Source organism: Strix aluco, chromosome Z (assembly GCF_031877795.1).
Source record: "Strix aluco isolate bStrAlu1 chromosome Z, bStrAlu1.hap1, whole genome shotgun sequence".
NCBI classification, from domain to species: Eukaryota; Metazoa; Chordata; class Aves; order Strigiformes; family Strigidae; genus Strix; species Strix aluco.
Genome location: NC_133971.1, coordinates 83800470 through 83819372, shown reverse-complemented (window position 1 = coordinate 83819372; position 18903 = coordinate 83800470). Strand labels below are relative to the sequence as shown.

The 18903-nt window shown below is 45.6% G+C and overlaps 1 protein-coding gene across 1 annotated transcript; it reads right to left on the bottom strand.

The window, feature by feature from the left end:
• Positions 1–1368: 1368 nt before the first annotated feature.
• Positions 1369–17445, bottom strand: LOC141918828 (forkhead box protein J1-A-like). Its single transcript, XM_074813675.1, is given in 6 exon segments — positions 1369–1703; positions 1706–1793; positions 1796–2164; positions 16364–16474; positions 17098–17279; positions 17409–17445. Coding segments are annotated over 6 exon segments (1122 nt in total).
• Positions 17446–18903: the final 1458 nt, after the last annotated feature.

Genomic DNA, 18903 nt, shown 5'->3' with positions numbered 1-18903 from the left:
CTGCCGTTACTTCACCACCAGCAAACTGCTGCCTGAACTTGTCCCTGCTCTAGTAAAAGTGGCAACTCCAGCTGAAGACTCTTGACTAACAATCCTGTTTAAATTTTTTTTCTCCTCCTTTTTTTTTTTTTCCTCAGAAGTCACTGTCTGAGATGCTTCCCCGAGTTCCAGAAATAAGATAAATAATTTCCTGGGTGGGGGTCTCAGATGACTGGAGAGGAGGGTGCTCAGAGCCACCACAGCACGGAGAAGACTGGCACATCGGGGCCAGAAAGAGGACAGGAAAAATCGATGCGACACGCAGAGAGCTTTGGGGCACGTGCGCACACACACACTGCCTGCAGACACACGTGGGTACAAAGAGAAGGTGCGATGCACACCCGCAGCATGCGCACAACCGCACTGCGAGACACACATCTGGAACACAGAGCGCAACGTGCGGTGTTCACCCCCCCCCCCCCGAGCGTGCGCACACACACCCCCCACATGTGCACACGCTGCAGCATGCGGGATGTACCCACCCGCACGCCCCGCACACACGCACCTCGTGTGCACCCACCCCTGCGCCCACCCGTGAGCTCACAGCGTGCACCCAGCGATGCGCGCGCTCGCAGAACGCCCCTCCCACGGGGACACACGCAAACTGTGCACTCCTCTCTCTGCTGCAGGTTTTCCAGCAGTTTCTTGGGGTTTTCCCCCCCCTGCTTCTTAAATACCTTCTCCCAGAGGCACGACCACCATCGCTGATGGGCTCAGCCTTGGCCAGCAGCGGGGCTGACTTGGGGCCAGGGAAGCTCCTAGCAGCTTCTCACAGGAGCCACCCCTGTAGCTCCTCACCTGCTACCAAAACGCCCCACGCCAACCCAACCCAATGCCCAAGCTGCATTTCCCCTATTACCCCACTATTAAGGGATGCTAGTGCTAAAAGGAGAGGTTTCTTTGAATATATAATATTTAATATATCGTAGAAAAACATGTAAAAAAGCAAACGTGCTGAATTTATAAATCTTTTCTTCTTCTCTAAGCAGAACATAGGTCCTGTCCCTGGAAACTAACTAACTAAATTTAAAATATATGTATAATTCACATTCCTTCCTTTAAAAGTAAAAACATAAATAGTGTATATTTCTTCATGGGGGAAACTCATGCACTAGAGACTGCTGATGTGTCCTTTAAAGATACAGCAAGCAGTTCTTGTGGCGGTGTTTTTTTCTCCCCCTGGTGTTTCTGTAAATCATCTGACAATGAAGCTGGTCAAAGCCATTGTAGATGTCTCTATCTCTAGAAAATCTTGTCCCTTGGGAGTGCCAGCAGCATGGGGGAAGCATCCTCCTAAATTCTGTGTGGGCTTTGAGGGGTGTCTGGCCCTTAGACGAGAGATGCCAGACTGCTCCAGTCGCTCCCATCTGCTGGCAAAGAGGCGTCGCTGAGGTCAAACAACTGCTCGATGTTGACAGAGTTGGAGAGGTCATCTTCTGTCTCTTCATCCCAGGGATGCGGCAGCAGGGAAGTGGCCATCAAAGTTTCAAACTCGAGGTTGTTCTGGTTGGATTTGGTGAGGACCTGCTCCTGCCTCTGGGCACAGTCCATGTGCTGCCCATCTGCTGTCAAGCCCAGGTTGACTTTCGTGGGGTTGTTTGGAGGCGTGAGCTCCAGATCCTCAAAAAGGGAGAATTCCCCATTCTGAATGGTGTCAAAGATGGCTTCCAGTCCAAGTCCCCTTCCAGCCATCCCAGCTCAGGCTGCTCACCCTGACTCAGCAAGGCAGAGCTGGAAAGCCGCTGGAAAGCCGAGGCGCCTTCGCCACTTGCTGGAGCGAGGGCTGCTTGCGCTTGTGCCCTGCTGGATTGGAGTTCAGGTTGCCAGTCACTTCTTCAAACTCTTCCAGCAGCTGCTGCAACTCCACGCTGACACTGAGGATGTTCTTGGAGGCGGGAGCCGAAGCAGCTGGGCTGGCGATACACTGTGCTTCTGGCTGGGCTCTTTCGGTGAAGGCCGGGTGGAGCTGCACAGGGGTCATTCTCCGCTTTTTGGAGGCACCATTCTTGAGCTGGTTGGTGCATTGGGGGCCCAGCTTCCAAAACCCACCTTTCCCTGGCTTGCCCTTCTCCCGAGGCACCCTGATGAAGCGCTTGTTCAAGGACAGGTTGTGCCGGATGGAATTCTAGACCCAAAAGAGAAAAAAACCAAGGCTGAATGCTTGTCTGCTACTGCAGCCACTATCTGTGTGCAGAGGCTGGTGGAAAAGGCCATTTTCAGCAAGGACCTTTGGGAAAAAGAAAGCAGAAACAGCAACGTCAAGCCATCCCGGGCTACGTGCCCAGCAGAAAGTCCCCTGCCCCGAGTCACTGGCAGAATTTTCTTGCCTCTTGTCTAGTCCAGCCAGAGGTGACAGAGCCAAGGGGGTCCAGCGAGGACTTGTCAACCAAGAGGAACTTTGGGGCAACTATCCTTGGCTGTAACTTGTGACCATGGGCCTTGGATCACGCAGAGCACTGGCAGGACCCAGCCAGACTTGCTCAGGAATGGAGCTAAGCTGGAGGAGGGCAGCTCCTCCTTCGTGGCTAAGGAAGGAGAGGAGGGTCTTTACCCTGCTGTGGCCAGGACCCCATTACAAGTGGCAACACATGGCAGCACCACGGCAGATGGCATCATCATCAGGAACACAGATAACCCTGCAAACAATCCAGGCTGTGGTAACTCCAGATTTACAGTTTCACAAAGTTTTACAAGGGTCAGAGACTTGCAAACTGAATTCGCTGCTCCCCATCTGCCCTCCCCACACCAAACTTCATTCAGCCTGAGCTGCCCTCCATTATCACCCGGTCGGAGAACATATTTATCATTCCTGCCTGCAAGAATCCTGTGAACCCTCTGCATCCCTGCAGAGAGGGATTGAAAACATTCTTTCTTTTTGGAAGGCACCCCTTTAAAACCATTGTGATCCTCCAGCCATGAGTTTGCAGGAGAAAGTCAACCCGCTGGCACGCAGCTCGTCCTCCTTTTTTTTTCTAAAGTGCATCTTTAATCAGGGTCCTGTGTTGCCCTGGATGAGCAAAAGAAGTGGAAAGCAACAGTGTCGGACCAAAACAAAGGGAGAGGGGCTATGTCAGCTGCTGAAAGACAGAGAGGGTTGATGCTTGTCTAGACCCTCTAGCAACTGCAGTGATGATTTTGGGTACAAAAAGCATGAAAGCTGCTTCTGAGAGTGACCTGGATCCTTAATGAAACCTGTTGTTGCTACTGCAGGAATCCTCCCTGGTGTGTTCTTGGTTTACAGAACAACAAACACAAGCCTTGAAACAGTGAAAATGTAAGCCAGCTCTGTTGTGGTTTAGGCCCAGCTGGCAACTAAACACCTCACGGCCGCTGGTGGGTCTAGACCAGGACAGAGAGGGCTCAGTCACCACTTCTAGTGCGAGGAAAAACAGACTTGACTCGGGGAAAAAACATCAAATCAGAGTAGGGATAGGAGAAATCAACCTGGATCTTAAGAACACCTTCCCTCCACTCCTCCCTTCTTCCCGGGCTTAGCTCTACTCCTGATTTGCTGACCCTCCTTCCCACCCGTGGCGCGGGGGGGCAGGGATGGGGGGTTGTGGTCAGTTCCTGGCCCCTTGTCTCTGCCGCTGGGGAGGACTCCTCACAGTCTGCCCGTGCTCCAGCCGTGGGTCCCCACGGGGTCACAGCCTCTTTTGGGCATCCCCCTGCTCGAGCGTGGGGTCCCCCCCAGGCTGCAGGTGGGCACCTGAAGTGCTAAGGCTTGGACAATAGGGCCAAGCCAGAGTTGACCTATAGATGAATCCTGTATATCTTATAACTGATAACCATTGTGCTAACAGGTATTACACTAAGTTATAACAAACCACCTACTCTGATGTAAAAGGTGGAACTGTTGAAGCCTGAGCAACTGAAACTGTTAATTCAGTATGTAATCATTAATGAAATATGCATGGAGGATGTAGCTATGATGAATGTATCTTTCCCTTCCTTTGTATATGAGTAGAGTAACAAAGTCATGCAGGCAGGTGTCTGTCTCCAAGACCTGATGTGATGAATGTATCTTTCCCTTCCTTTGTATATGAGTAGAGTAACAGAGTTGTGGAGGCAGGTGCCTGTCCTCGAGGCCTGATGTGAGACCCTGCGCATAATCCAATCCGATAAGCAGAGAAATTCCCTTAGTTTCTTCCTTGAGCCCTGGCCAGGCTCTGGGGGGAACCTAATGTGAAATTTAAACCAGATATTTCCGCTTAAAACAAAGGTGCCAGCTATTCTGGCTTGCTGATTTTTGGGTATATAAGGCGGGACCCGCTCACAGCGACTTTGGAAGCCTCACCTACGGGTGGACGCACCGCGTAGGATTTCCCACTTGCCGGGACAGGCTCTGCAAATCCTCGCTGTAACCGGGGCTCCCCAGCGTCTGCGGATCTGGATGATGGTAAAGTATGCAAGTGGTGATGGATCTTTCTTAATCACTATTCTCTCTCTCAGGTAATAATGATTTGATGCATTACCCTATATTTTCCTATTTGTTTAAGTGCACTATTCTGTCTTTTCTTACTGTATGTTTTCCGTATTATTCTGTTATATTATTTTGTTATTTCTAGTAAAATACACCTGCTCTTTTCACTCTGGTGTCTGAGTTTAATTGATATCCCTGATCAGCAGAACAGCACCTGCCCCACTGTTACCCTCCCTGGGTGCGGGGCACAGCTGCCTCCCCATGGGCTGCCCCACGGGCTGCAGGGGAACCTCTGCTCTGGGCCTGGAGCACCTCCTGCCCCTCCTTCTGCCCCGACCTTGGGGTCTGCAGAGTTGTTGCTCCCACACATTCTCACTCCTCTCCCCAGCTGAACTTGCCATTGTGCAGCAGCTTTTTCCGCTTCTTAAACACGTTACCCCAGAGGCGCTACCACCGTCGCTGATGGGCTCAGCCTTGGCCAGTGGTGGGTCCCTCTTGGAGCCGCTGGCCTTGGCCTTGGCTCTGTCGGACACGGGGAAGCTTCCAGCAGCTTCTCGCAGAAGCCTCCTCTGTAGCCCCCCCGCTGCCAAAACCTTGCCACGCAAACCCCGTACAGCATGTCAGGAGACGGCAAACAGCAGAAGAAAATTAATGTATTCTTTCAGAGGGTCTCTGGAGATCTACTCCAAAGGACATGCACTAATGCTTTATCTTAAAGTATTGCACCACTGAAACTTCCCTGCCGTGGTCCCAGAACTGAAGGAGAAGGCTGCTAGTTTCTACAGAGCTCCCTGGGTCTCATCTCTTCGTTATGCTTTGAACAATAACCCAATGCCAGAATGTGGAGAAAAACGGACTCAAAATTAAATGCTCAAAGGGAAAATATAGCTTCTTGACAACTCCGTGCCAAATTAATTTCTGGTTTAAATCAATAGAATTCCCTCAAGAATAAATTAAATTCAAGTAACAAAGTTAGAATCATTAGAGCTACTGTGACTACAAGATTTACCTAAGAAACAAACACTTTTTTTACCTTGAGAAGTGCTGGGAGTTCATATTTATGTTGTGCTTGAAGAAGAAGCTGCAATACTTTTCTGGCTATTCACTAGACCATAGCAAGCATCTAAATATACAGTGAAAATACATTTTTGGCATAACTCCATGAAACAGATGGTCAGCGACTCCAGACAAACATCTTCCAGATACAAGTCCACATAGAGATAGCAAAAATATCCCCTCGCTTTCCATTTTTATCAGTTTTCTGTCAGAATTTGGTAACAAGTTGTGGCATTTAAAGCAATTTAAAAGACCCTTAAAATTAAAATAAATGTTCTGATTAAGAAAAATGTTGGTGTCTGATGTATCTTTGTTCACCTAAAAGTTCTTAACTCAGGAAAATTTAAATAGCTATTTCTCTAAAACATTCATTAGCAGTGTGACTTATTAGAATCTGCTAATCTTTCAGACACCCAAACATTTTATTTTGTGTGATTCTATTTTTAACTCTGACTTGAGGTAACTGAGGAAAAGCCAAGGAACCAAATACATTTGCAAATCTGTATTAAATCTGCAATTAACAAGGTTAAGAGGTTTATTATTTTAATTGCAGAGTTATCCAGAGAGACTCATCGTACCAGCTACTGTACAGACATTGCTGAAAGACATTATCTTGACTCTGAAGAGTTGTCAAGTATGTTAAAAAAATCAAACAGGCCTTGTTGAATGTATATGGCTATTATTACTTATTTGGATGGCCAGGGAGTGATTGCAGAAACTACTGTCATTAAACTCACTGGGTCAGTTATGACAGTGGGTATCACTCAAGGGAAGTGCAGCAGGGCCAGGTTCTGTGGACAGGAGCCCACGCAAGAGCCTTCTGTCACATTTTATTATTGGCTTTTGCCTTATAATTCTTCTGCCACTTTCAATAAACTGCCTTTCCATAAGCTCACCCCTATCTGGCCAGCCCCGCTGGGGCAGTGTGGGAGGCTGAGGGCACACAGGAACGGCTCTCAGGCTTTTTTGCCCACGTTAGGGAGTTCAGAGCTATCAGCAAACTAGTCACCGGTCAGAGGTCATGACTGATCCCAACCCAGGTCTCTAAAGAGTCACAAATTTTTTTGAGGGCTGACTGCTCCTTAATGGAAAGCTGTTCAAGATGATCAGTATTTTTAAAAACTGCAGAGATGCTGAGCTAACAATGAGCTTGCCTTGTATTTATGTCACAGTCTCTTGAATCAAGGGCAGGAGGCCTCTGCAGGACAAAAAGCCGCCTGCCTTTTAACAGTCATCCTCGGTATCCTAGCCAAGCCTGGAGCAGTCAGGCTTTTTACTATTTAGAAACAAATAAAATGCAAGTTAAGTAATAAGCGGTTCTTGGAATTGTGTATCTAAGACTGGCTCATTTGAAGGACATTATCTAAACCAGTATTTCTACAAATGCTAACGATTCAGACTGTAGAAGGGCACCACTGACCTCTTTTCAAAGTGCACAATTAAGTAAGTTTATATTAAGCATACACGCAGGTATGGAAACAGGCACTAAGACTACAACATTTAAAAGCACAATAAGCATTTGGCTAATTGGGTTTATCACTCCCACAGATACATGCTTTACTGGTCACAGTAATAAACACCATCTGCTCTTTTCTAACTGGTAGTGACCTACCAACCTTTTCTAACCTGGAGAGTTTGGAATGTAAAAGGAAGATCTAAAGGAGTTGTAATACACTGGGATTTCCAATATCTTACTCTTACTGAGCTGAAGATGATTTCAAAGTAGGTGAAAGATTTCTCTTTGCCAGACGCTATATTTGCAAAGTTAAGTTCTAAGTCAACAAGAACCAGGATAAGTCAGGGTTGAATACCCAGCAATAAAATGAATGATCTTTCCCATGTATGTTAGTGATACTGGACTAGTAAAATTATAGCCTAAAACTCAAATTTCTTTTCAGTCAAGGAAATGATAAGAACAGCTAATTTGGACCCAGTATGTTATTGAACTGATTTAGCATGCGTGCATATAGTATCTAATTTTGTAGACAGCATTGTATTAAATCAAAAATGGTTTCTATTAATCTAACTAATGTCTTTTGCTATTGAAGTAATTATACTTACAGCAGCATTTATATATCAATTTACATATACTGAGCCCTACGCAACATTAATTTTACTCTCAAGTCACGTTCATAATCAAAGCAAAGCATTACTTTAAATTGACTGACATATGCAAACTCACAGAGCTCTCTGGAAATTAAACCAGCAAGCAAAAGCACTCAAAAACACTTTACAAAATTCTGGTTCTTCCCCCTCCCACCATACATTTTCTATACTTTTTTTTTGTTCTTTATTACTAAGGACAAATGCAAGAAAATACAATCTTTCTTCCTTAGACCTCATTACCTCCTACTTTTTCTACACTTAAGAGAGGAAAACCAAATATCTTTCAAGATTTTTTAATGAGGACTTGGCTGATCTGAAGTGGTAATGCAACAAAATGTGTTAAGAGGAGCAAAGCGTTCCAGAACAACATTGTCAAGGTGAAAACAATACTGTGTTAATGCAAAAACCCCAACTGGTGGGTGCTCATTCTGTTCCCAAGGTGCACAGATAGGACATCTCTCTGATTCATACCGAAATTTCAACTGTGTTGCAAGTGAAAACTGTACAAATTTAAGACAACAGATACTGTCCTCCACTTGTCTGTTCAATCAAATGTGGCAGGACAGAACACAAACTCAGACAATGCAAAATAAATACTGTTGGATATATTGCCACTGCTCATCAGCTTATTCTCAAAAGCCACACACTGCAGCACTCTGTTCCAAGAGCAGACTGCACACTAACTCAATAGACTCTTTTTCTTAGCTTTTTTGCTCACTGTGAGGAGCTTATGGAAGAAAAACTAACCAGCATTAACTTGGTATCTGGCACAGACAGGTTTCCATCACATATCGGCACATAAAGATCCTCTCCGTTCACAGAACTGAACTGCCCTGGCTTGCTCTGCAGCATGAAACCAGAGGGGCTGGGGAGCCTCCTCCTCCACAGGACACGGGGGTGACTGCAGCAGTAGTAACCAGCACAGCAGATTCCTGAATTTAGATTTAACACTGCTGATTGCATAAACAAGCTTAACGTATATATATAATCACTCTGTAATTGAATATAAACGTAACAGATTTGCTAACTGTGAAGAATCAATCACTGTGTTAAATATGCATACAAGGAATGTGATTTTTTCCCCATTATCAGTATGTGTCAGTGTTTATAATTTGCCAAGTTGATAGCCCATAGTACTCACTAATTGTCATTTAGAATACCTACTCAGTCTCATCACAAAACTAGAAATTGGAGAGTTTTATAACATTTGAGTGTCAAAGCATCTAAAAACCTGAGACTGCTTCGCTGATGGCCTCCCTCTACAAGTGACATAACTGGGCTTCAGAGAGTTAATGTAAGACTGAAAAAAGTACTTTCAGGGCAACACCTCGAAAGAAGAATAAGACGCACTGTATGTGACAAATGAGCTGGCAAGCACGAGCTGGAAGGCCTAAGTGCCTTTGAGTAACACAGGCTACAAGATCTAACAGTAGCTAGGAAGTGCTGACATTGCAGTCCAGCAACTGTGAACAAACTGTGCTAGCATGCTCCCACCTGATAAAATAGTAAATGATCTGCTTTTTTCACTTGCACCCTTTTTTCTTATCCCCGCACTCCAGGCTAAGATCTGATTCTCACTTAAAAGAATATTATAGAAGTAATATTGAATTCTGCTCTAACACAAGATTAAGAAATGCCTCAGCTATATTTAATAACTATCTAGTTTTAGTAACTATCTAGTTTATCTAATATTTATTCCATTGTAATTATCCTGCTACAGCACATCTACTGTCTTCAAGAAGGATGAATGTGTTTGCAAAATATGTGTTAAAGATATCAACCAATGCAAAAACAGGGCAGTGAATGTTTTCCAGTCACACTGTCAAGCCAGTACGTCCCCAGCTCCAGCTGTTCGAGGAAGCCAGGAGTTCTCTCCTGGAAGGGTTAAGGTGACACAGTCAGCCATACCAAAGTAACTCCCGTGCTATCTAAGCAGATAGTTCAGCCTTTGAAACTCACTTGCATGTAGGCATCTGACTCAGCTGGGCAGCTGGTGTCTATGGCTAAAGAATTTCAAGCACATCACTCCATGCAATGCTGCTGTCTGCCCTGAACCTCGGTCACTCAGGGGAGGCTGCTGGAAATCTCCAGCTTAGCTGCCTCATTCATTAACTGCATGAACTTTGGTATTTCACACAGATTTATGAAATTCATAAATTCCAGGTCTGGAGCTAGGTGTTCAATGCCCAGATCCTGCATGGACAGAAGAGCAACATCTAGACCTCTTGGGAACCTGTGTCTCACAGCACTCTTCTATGTTCCTCTAGGAAATCACTGAGTCAAGTTCCTTCATGGAGTTATAAATGGTGAAGTGTTTTGATTTCCAGCTCTCAAGCATTTATACCATGATGGGTCCCTTACATTTGTCTCTCTGCAAATGCTGTAACCACTGAAATGAACTAAAGAAAAACCACAACTGCCATGACCAACAAAAAAAAAAAAAAAAAGTGAAACAATAAGCAAAATTAGCTTTCAACAGACACTGGGGAAAAATGTAAGTGTAACTCTATGTGGAACATTATATTCTGTGGAAATCTCAAAAGTCCTTTGAAGTTCTGAATTTAATCAACACCACATCTGTCTTAGATCATTTAGATCATGGCAAAGTAGAGCAAACAATTGGATACATTCTTAAAGGTAAAAGCTGTGGATTTGTTCCTGGGAATGTTTTTCCACTGCAAATTTATTTACAAAACAATCCTATTCCCCTTAAAATGTAATATATCTGTAAATAACATTGCACCAAAATAAGCACAGACCAGTGCACTTCAACCTGCAACAATGAAATCAGTGGGCAGCTACTGATTGATGTCATCTTCTCCATTTCCAGTGCTGCACAGTGACACGGACAGCCTAGGAAATGTACTCTCACACTGAAGCACCATCCACAAACTCATAATTAAAACTATGTTTTCATCATTAGATTCAGATTAAAAACTGCCTTATGAAAAGCTTATTTAAAAGCCAGCACATAACTTTCATTTTAAACATCTAAATTTGTAAATATTTGCCTCAGATGACAACTTTCATCTTTGCCAGGTTTTTCTTATGACATGTAACATCCTGTTTTATTTATAATCACACCAGCAAATGGGTATTTCTGAACATTTTTAATAGTATAATTTCCAGGCTAAGGTTTGTCAAGTGCTTGTAGATGTAGAGTATGGATATTACATGCTGTTTGGGTATTCTTAGGCTTGTCCATCCCACACTTAGAATAACAGAAAGTAGCTTTCTCATTAATCTTTAGCAAATGCAGAACAAATGAACTCCAAGTGTGCCAGCAAACACAGATGCCCAAATCCTAGAACAGCTTTCAGCTGCTCAGTTCCAGCTTCCCAGCTGTCAACCTCAAACTTTACTATTCTCTAAGAAATACCAGAGAATATTTATCACATGGAAGTTTCTGATTTAGTACATCCACACAGAAAAAGTACTATGAGAAAAAAAATGAAATGACAGGAAAAATGACTGTGAAAAATAACAGTAATAAATTAGGAAAAGGATTGTTCTATGGAAATCCTATTTCTGAATCATGGAAGTATGGGGGAAGAAAAAAAAAAGAACTGAAATATGCTATCTTGGATGTCAGTTTGCAGACTACAGTGGGAAAGAGGACAATTTATTACTTATTATTATTTATAACCACAGAATGTTTTGGGTTGGAAGGGACCTTAAAGATCATCTAGTCCAACGCCCTGCCATGGGCACAGACATCTTTCACCAGACCAGGTTGCTCAAAGCCCCATCTGACCTGGCCTCAAACCCATCCAGGGATGGGGCATCCACAGCTTCTCTGGGAAACCTGTTCCAGTGTCTCACCAACCTCATGTAAAAAAAATGTACGCTCCTTCTATCGAATCTGAACATACTCCTTCAGTTTTAAACTGCTGCCCTCTGTTCTGGAACTACAGGCCCTGGTAAAACATCTCTCCACCTTTCTTAAAACCTCCCTTTATATACAGAAAGGCCGCTCTAAGGTCTCCCCGGAGCCTTCTCTTCTCCAGCTGAACCCCCCCAACTCTCTCAGTCTGTCCTCAGAGGGGAGGTGCTCCAGCCCCTCGATCATCTTTGCGGCCTCTTCTGGATCCACTTGAGCAGGTCCATGTCTTTCTTACACTGGGAGCCCCAGAGCTAGACCCAGCACTGCAGGGGGGTCTCACAAGAGTGGAATAGAGGGGGAGAATCCCCTCCCTCGACCTGCTGGCCATGCTTCTTGTTTTGCAGCCCAGGAGATGATTGTTTTCCTGGGCTGCAAGTGCACGCTGCCAGCTCATGTCCAATGTTTCGTCCACCAATATCCCAAAGTCCCTCTGCACAGGGCTGCTCTCAACCCATTCATCCCCCAGTCTGTACTGATATTGCCTCAACCCAGGTGCAGGACCTTGCACTTGGCATAATGCCTGATGCACATGTGAAACTATATAATTGTTTGCTAAACTGAGACAGAATTTTTATGAACACCTTCAAAAAAAAATAGCAAAGTAGAGATTTTGTAAAGAAACACCTAATACGGGAAGTTTTTTATTTTTGAAGTTAGACTTTGGCAGGGGGGGAAATATTTAAGGTAGCTGTAATCAAAATTCATTCAAAATAAGAACTTGTCTCATATGACATGAATACCACAATGATACCTGTAATATATTCACATTTACTCTTGAGCTCAGGAAAGTAACAAAACACCCTCAAAGCAAAAACCCATAACATTCAAGTGTGGCTCAATTTACTTCCCTTGATAAACTGCATTGTGAGCTAGCAAAGTATTTAAAAGTACAGATTAAATCTACCTTGTGTTATTCTGACTTTAAAAAGAATGAAAACTTGTATGAAATACTGCACCATGGAAACGGGTTCAAACATTTAAATTCAGACAGAAAACTAGTTTTAGCAAAGCAGGAAAAATCACTCTCAACAGTGTGATTGAAGTTTAGCATTTTGCTCTACAGCTCAATTTTTCTTAAAAAAAACCCACACCAAACCACAGTAATGTTAAACTCTGTTCCCAGTGTCTGTGCAGCCTGAACAGAATCCCCAGAAAGCTGTCAGCGATGGGCAGAGCTGCTTGGCACAGCAATGTCCGTACAGCAGCCATTGAACTCCGCAGCCCTGATGCAGGTTTTAGCACAGTCTTTCTTCATGCACAAACCCCATCAATGCTGCTAAAACATCCAGTTGTGAGCTTCTTCCTTTTGGCACTGAAGTGACATCTGACAAGTCTGACACAACAGACACTTGATAACCAGCTTTTCACTGACTTTTGTTCTCGGGAATTTTAGTGGCATCTTTTAGAAAAGGTTTTTCCTATTAGTTTTACCAGACAGCTTCAGGTTTTCTTTTCTGTGCCTTCTGTTCTGAGCTAAGCAACATCTGAGCTCATTTTTACCTGACATTTATTATCCTCTTAAATAGTGTCATACTTAATACCACCACTCTGATAGAACTCAGTGCTTTCTATAGTGCAAGGAGAATATCAAACAATTTCAAAGTAGGTTTTTTCCCCATAAAATGTCAGTGAGGTCACAGCCCCCAAAACCCACCTTCGGAAGCTTCTGACATTTTTAACAGTTTTCATTTAACTCAAGAAAAGGAAAGAAAACACAAAGCTGCTGGAAATGATGAAGAATACTACACTCTGGTTATATTTTTCTACACTGTTTAAAAGAAGATCTACAGTGTAGAACAATGTGAATATTACCTAAAGATGAAAACCAGGTTTTTCAACAATAGAAAGACTAACCGTCATCAGGTAAGAGAGAAACTGAAATTCGCATCTGGGGACAGATGCTCAGAAGACTGAAGACTTAGTATTAGGTTTCAGTGAAACAGCTTGAATTTGGCACATAAAAAAATCCATCCTCTTTGGACTGTAGCTACGAGAAGGTGCTCTATGGAGAAGCCACAGCTCACACCGGAGGAGACCAGAGGTTAAGTAAAAACACCATGGAACTCACATACTGCAGCAAGCAACCCGAAGTACAACACATCCGTCAGTGTCTCCCAGGAAGATCCATTTTTATGAGGCTGAGGACAATAAAATTTAGATAAACTACACAAATCCCCAAAGATTTGGAACATCCCTGGAAAGAGTTGGAGAGCTGGGTTAAGACTCAAGAAGCAAATGTAGGATGTTCAGGAGAAAAATTAACACCGTAAATTGAACGGAGATCACTAAGAAAGAGACAACTAAGCTGTGTGCCCCACAAGACAAATGGAAAGGTACAAAGGTGCCTTGGGACAGTGAACTGTGTAACAAAATCAGACCTCATCCAACCCTCTGAAGCAACCAATGCTGACCCCTCCTGCCCAAAGCACACAACAGGCAAATCGAAACACGGAGTAACGAGAAAAGAAAACGTGTAGTAAACAATCTCCATTTTCCAAGTACTGTAGAATAAACATGACCAAAGTGGCCACGCAACACCTTGGAGAATACTGAAATAGCCCACCTACAACAGGGTAAGAGCCAACGGCTTCTGTATTCTGGGTGTAATAAAAACAAAGTGTTACTACATGTAAACAGGATTCCACAGGAGACAGAAATATCAAACTAGAAGTTCTCATGGCAATCTGGGCTAAAAGTAACCATAAATCAGTCTGGAAAGTTCTGGCAGTTACAATTCTTCAGAATTTGAGGAAAAAGAGTGGTGCAAAATCGATAAAGAACGTGGTTTCACATAAAACAGGGACTCCTACTGCCAGTGTTACTGAGGAGAAGAATGCTTATCACAAGATAGCTGGCAGAATAATTTTTCACCTGCTATATTAAGGTAAAGCATTAATTCCAAGCACTTTGAGGACTTCAGGTAAAGCCCTTTGTACAAAAGAAAATTTTTATTCATGTTTCCAAGAGCATATTTTTTTGAGAAATTGAGATAAAAGGCATACATGAACATCACCATGATTACATACTATGAAATATCCGTTGAAATTTATCAAACTTATATTGGTATTGAGGAAACCACGAAGGCTTGTAGCCCATGTCAAAAATAAAGTCAAACGGAAGGAAAACACCCTTATTGCTGTCATATGAAAAATCACCACTCAGAAATGCCTTGGGCAAAATTCTGATTATGTTGATTGAGGAGGGGGTGAAAGGGGCAAGGAAAAAAAATCAAACCATAAAGCTGTAAGACTTTGTCAGGTTTTTTCCTAAATGACTGTTCTCCCTTTCCTGAAATAACATAATGAGAAGATGCTACTATGATAATATGACCCTGCATATCAATTCTATTAGTTTATTAAACTGCTGTATCTGATATAGGATGTTCTGCAGTAAGCCACAGTCAGTGGTGTTGTTAAGTAATGTATAGGGAAGTATGACTTAAGATAGATCTCAAATATTCAGTATCTCCAACTTAAAAAAAGTGAAAAAATATGTTAAAATAAAAATACGCCTCTTAAAATGGTTCTGAAGTTCGATTCTGATCCACAGCCAATACTGTGAAAGAGTGGTACAAATCATGAGGAAAACGTCAGCAGGTAACAATCCAACAAAAACTGTTAGCAGTAAGGCTCACACGGGCAGAAACCAAGGCAGGAATCTATCCCCCAGGATGTAATTTATCTCAGAAACGTGAACAAACACCACCACCTGGTTTGGCATGCTAGATGGGGTCCATGTTTCAGTTCAGTCAGACTGGTTAAGTCTGTCCTTAAGGCACAGCTCTGGTCTCCACCCAGCTCAGGGCTGGGACAAGAGCACAACACGCAGCGTCACTTCTCTCTAGGCCAAATTCTTGTTTTCTTGAGACACAAGCAAAAGCCTGTGAGAGGGAAGAGCACAGCACTGTGCTCCAACAGGCAGGCTGCCCTACACAGCCCAGGGCAATCAAACTGTGGCGCTCACACCGGCACACACCTGTCTCACAAACAAGGTGCAAGCAGCACGTGTCTACACGTGTCAGTGCCAGCAACAGGACCACAAACATTTCACCTGAAATTGCAGTTAGGCCACATATTTCATGTCTCTGAGAGCTAGAGTAGTCTGCTAAGCAATCTGGGGGGAAAAATAATCTTATTGCATTGTATCTTTTCCTAATTTTCACTCCACTTCTTGGTTTTAAACCAGCAAATGAACCTGAATTACCCTTTAACGAGTAATATTGCAAGTGCTAAAGACAGCCAGAAAAGCCCTACCATAAATAAATTGTAATATAGCCTTCCAACGGGTTATAAAATGGGCATTTTAATACATTTATTACATAAGATGAGAGAATTAACATTAATTGAAACTTAAATGACCAATCAGAGTCACACCAATTGTTTCTTTCACTGTGCAAACCCCTAAGATGCAGGAGCTGGCATAACAACCTCACCTCAGAACTGCCAATCGAGTCTGCTTTTTAATCCACTACTTTATGCCATCTTTTTACTATTTGTAGTTTGAAGCCGGTTTTATCACCTCCAAAATTTTTGTTTCAGTTTATGGATAGCACAGAAGCAGCTTTAAAGACCCAGGGCAGTGTGCTGCTTGTGCCTTGGTGCTCACACCATGGTGAAGGTTGCTGCTCTCAGCAGCTGCAGACTGAGGAATTTCTGTTCATCCCTCAGTGGTGAGGGGTAAATAGCTCCCGATTCCAGTGTGCACCTGACACAGGTCAACCTGCAGGACGCAGACCTACATATTAAAAACACAAGTAATTTGTTTTTAAAATAGGTTAAGTACACCAAAACACACAAACAAACAAAATAATCAAGCAAACAAAAAAAACATTAATGGGGAAAAACATCAGGTTTTACCTTTACAAGTAAATCCAGTGGCATCAATTGACACCGTGTTTCTGGAACGCCTGTCACTGTGTGCCCTTCTGCAGCTTCACACAGCAGCAGGTCTCTTCTCAACCTCAGGTTCTACCAACGGACATGAAAAATCACAGCACTTCCCACGCAGAGCAGAGGCTCCAGGCTCTCATCTCTGAAGCAAAACCCTTCAAACCTACACTGACGCATTTTATACAAAGTCTACCAGCAATCCAAAAAGCTCAGTACACCATAAAAACAACACCTGGCTGCTATTGTTACCGATGTAGCTGGTCATGGATTATAAAGAACAGAAACGCAGGGTCTGGGAGCATCGCTTCATCGTGGGTATATCCCAGAAATACACGGTCACAGAGACCCTTGCACCACTGTCCTGTGTTTCTCCTGCACCAAAAATAATTCTGCCAGTTCTATACATTTCCTTCCTATATATACCCGGCAGCAACCAGGGCATTAACTCTTGCTTCCTCAAGTAGTTACACTCTTACCTTGATTAAAGTGTTTTAACAGCCATCCCATGTCAGACTCTAACCCCAATCTCTAGACAGCTTGGCAGATGGTGTTCTGAAGGGTAATGCCGGGTATCTGGTGTGAGTCTGACATCAGCATTCCCTAGAGACAACTCCCCTGCAGCTTTTAAAAATCCACTAAAATATACATAGTCCAGTTATAATGAGAAGGGACGAGAAAACTAATCCTTTATTCAATCTCACTATTGCCCAAAATGCAATTTCCACATGGACTTGGTGCCTAGAAACACCTATTTTATTCTCATTTTTTTTAACCTTACTTTGCACGCTTTCGATTTTGTCCTTCGTGCATTTTCTCCCTTTCCCATGAACACGTACAGGCTCTCCGTAGACACCCCCCCCACCACCCCGGGGAAAAGATGGAACTGCAAGGTGCCAAAAACATCCCTCTAGGAAATAAAGGCTTTGTTTATAGTATGTTTATTAGAAAAACAACTATAAAAAGCAGCACAGCTGCCTCTTCAGCAGCAAGGCAGCTACGCCCAAAAGTGTACCAAACATGTTGGTATTTGTACTGAACTTCCACGCCATCGAACCAAAGCATCTACCAAAACCTGGGCTCAGGATCTTCATTCACAATCCATAGAACATCTCTTCAGGAAAGGCAATATCAAGACTGCTGACAGAGGAGGACACTGACTGCTGGCACTGGAAGTTTTAATTAGTTCTGATTTTCCATAAGACTTTGGAAATGATTCCCCACCTCTGGGTGTGAGTTTATTTGAAGTTGTGACTCTCTCAGAGCCTGACCAGACGTTGCTTTGCCTTACTCTCGTTTAAGGGCTGGACAGGCTGTTTGGATTTACACATCATTTTTACTACTTCTCTTTGACACGAGGTTCCCAGTTTCACTGGGATTTTTAAAACGAGTATCCCACCTCCCAGTTCCCGGATGGCACTGCTGCAAGAGCTGGAGTGCTGCCCCGCCAGGCCCCGCTCAGTGACCGCACGGAGCAGTTATGAACAGACCGAGCGGTTTATAAACTCTGTGAAGAATCTCCAGCGGAGCGAGTCCCTCCAAAGGGCGGGCAGCAGAGGCAGTTCCCGTCAGTGCCGGAGTGCTCCCGGCCGTCTGTCCGCGATCCCCGCCAGCACCCCGCGGGGATCCCCCGCTCGGATGAACCCGTGTCCCGGACCGAGCGGCCGCCCCCAGCCCCGCCCGGCCCCGCGCGGTCCCTCCAGCAGCGCCGCCCTGAGGCCCCGCGGCGGCACCGCGCAGCGCCGAGCGCTTCAGCGCGGACACCGAGACGCGGCGAGCGGAGCCAGCAGCCGGCAGCGGCCTCTGCGGGAACGGAGCCGCGGCACGGGCAGCGCTGCCCGCGGCCCCGACCGAGCGTGGCGGAGGCGGCGCGTCCCCAGCGCACAGCCGCGGGCGGGCGCTGCCCGGAGCGGCCCCGAGGGCGGGCGCGGACCCCGCTCAGACCGGCCCCCTCGGCGCGGAGCCCGGCGCCGGCCCCGCGCGTCGCTCCGCGCCCCCCCGCGCCCGCGCACGGACCAGCCGCCCCCCCCCCCGGCGCGCGCGAGCGCAGCCTGACCGTGGGGCAGGAGGCGCCGGGGGAGCCCCGGAGCGATCCGGGCTGTCCCTGTCTGCCGCCAGCTCGGGCACGGCCGGCCGCTGCTCCGCCGCCTCGGGGCCGCGGCACGCCGGGACGGGCTGCGCGGGCGGGGCCGGCTCCCTCCGCGCAGGCGCCCGCCCCCCGCCCCGCGCGCCGCAGCTACCCCGCCCCGCGCCCCCCCGCCCGTCCCGCGGGCGTGTGTGTCTGCGTGTCGGGGGGCGGGAGCACGCGCGGTCCGGGTGTGCGTGCGCGTGTGTGACTGTGTCAGGGGGTCGCTGGGTGTCTGCGCGGGACTGTGCCTACGCGTGGGGGGGCTGTGGGAGCGCGGACGGGGGCTGCGGTGGGTGAGAAAGTGCGTGTGCGACAGCGCGAGAGGGGTGCGGGGCCGTGTGGGGTCTGTGGGGGTGCTGGCGTCGGGGTTTGGGTGCTGCCG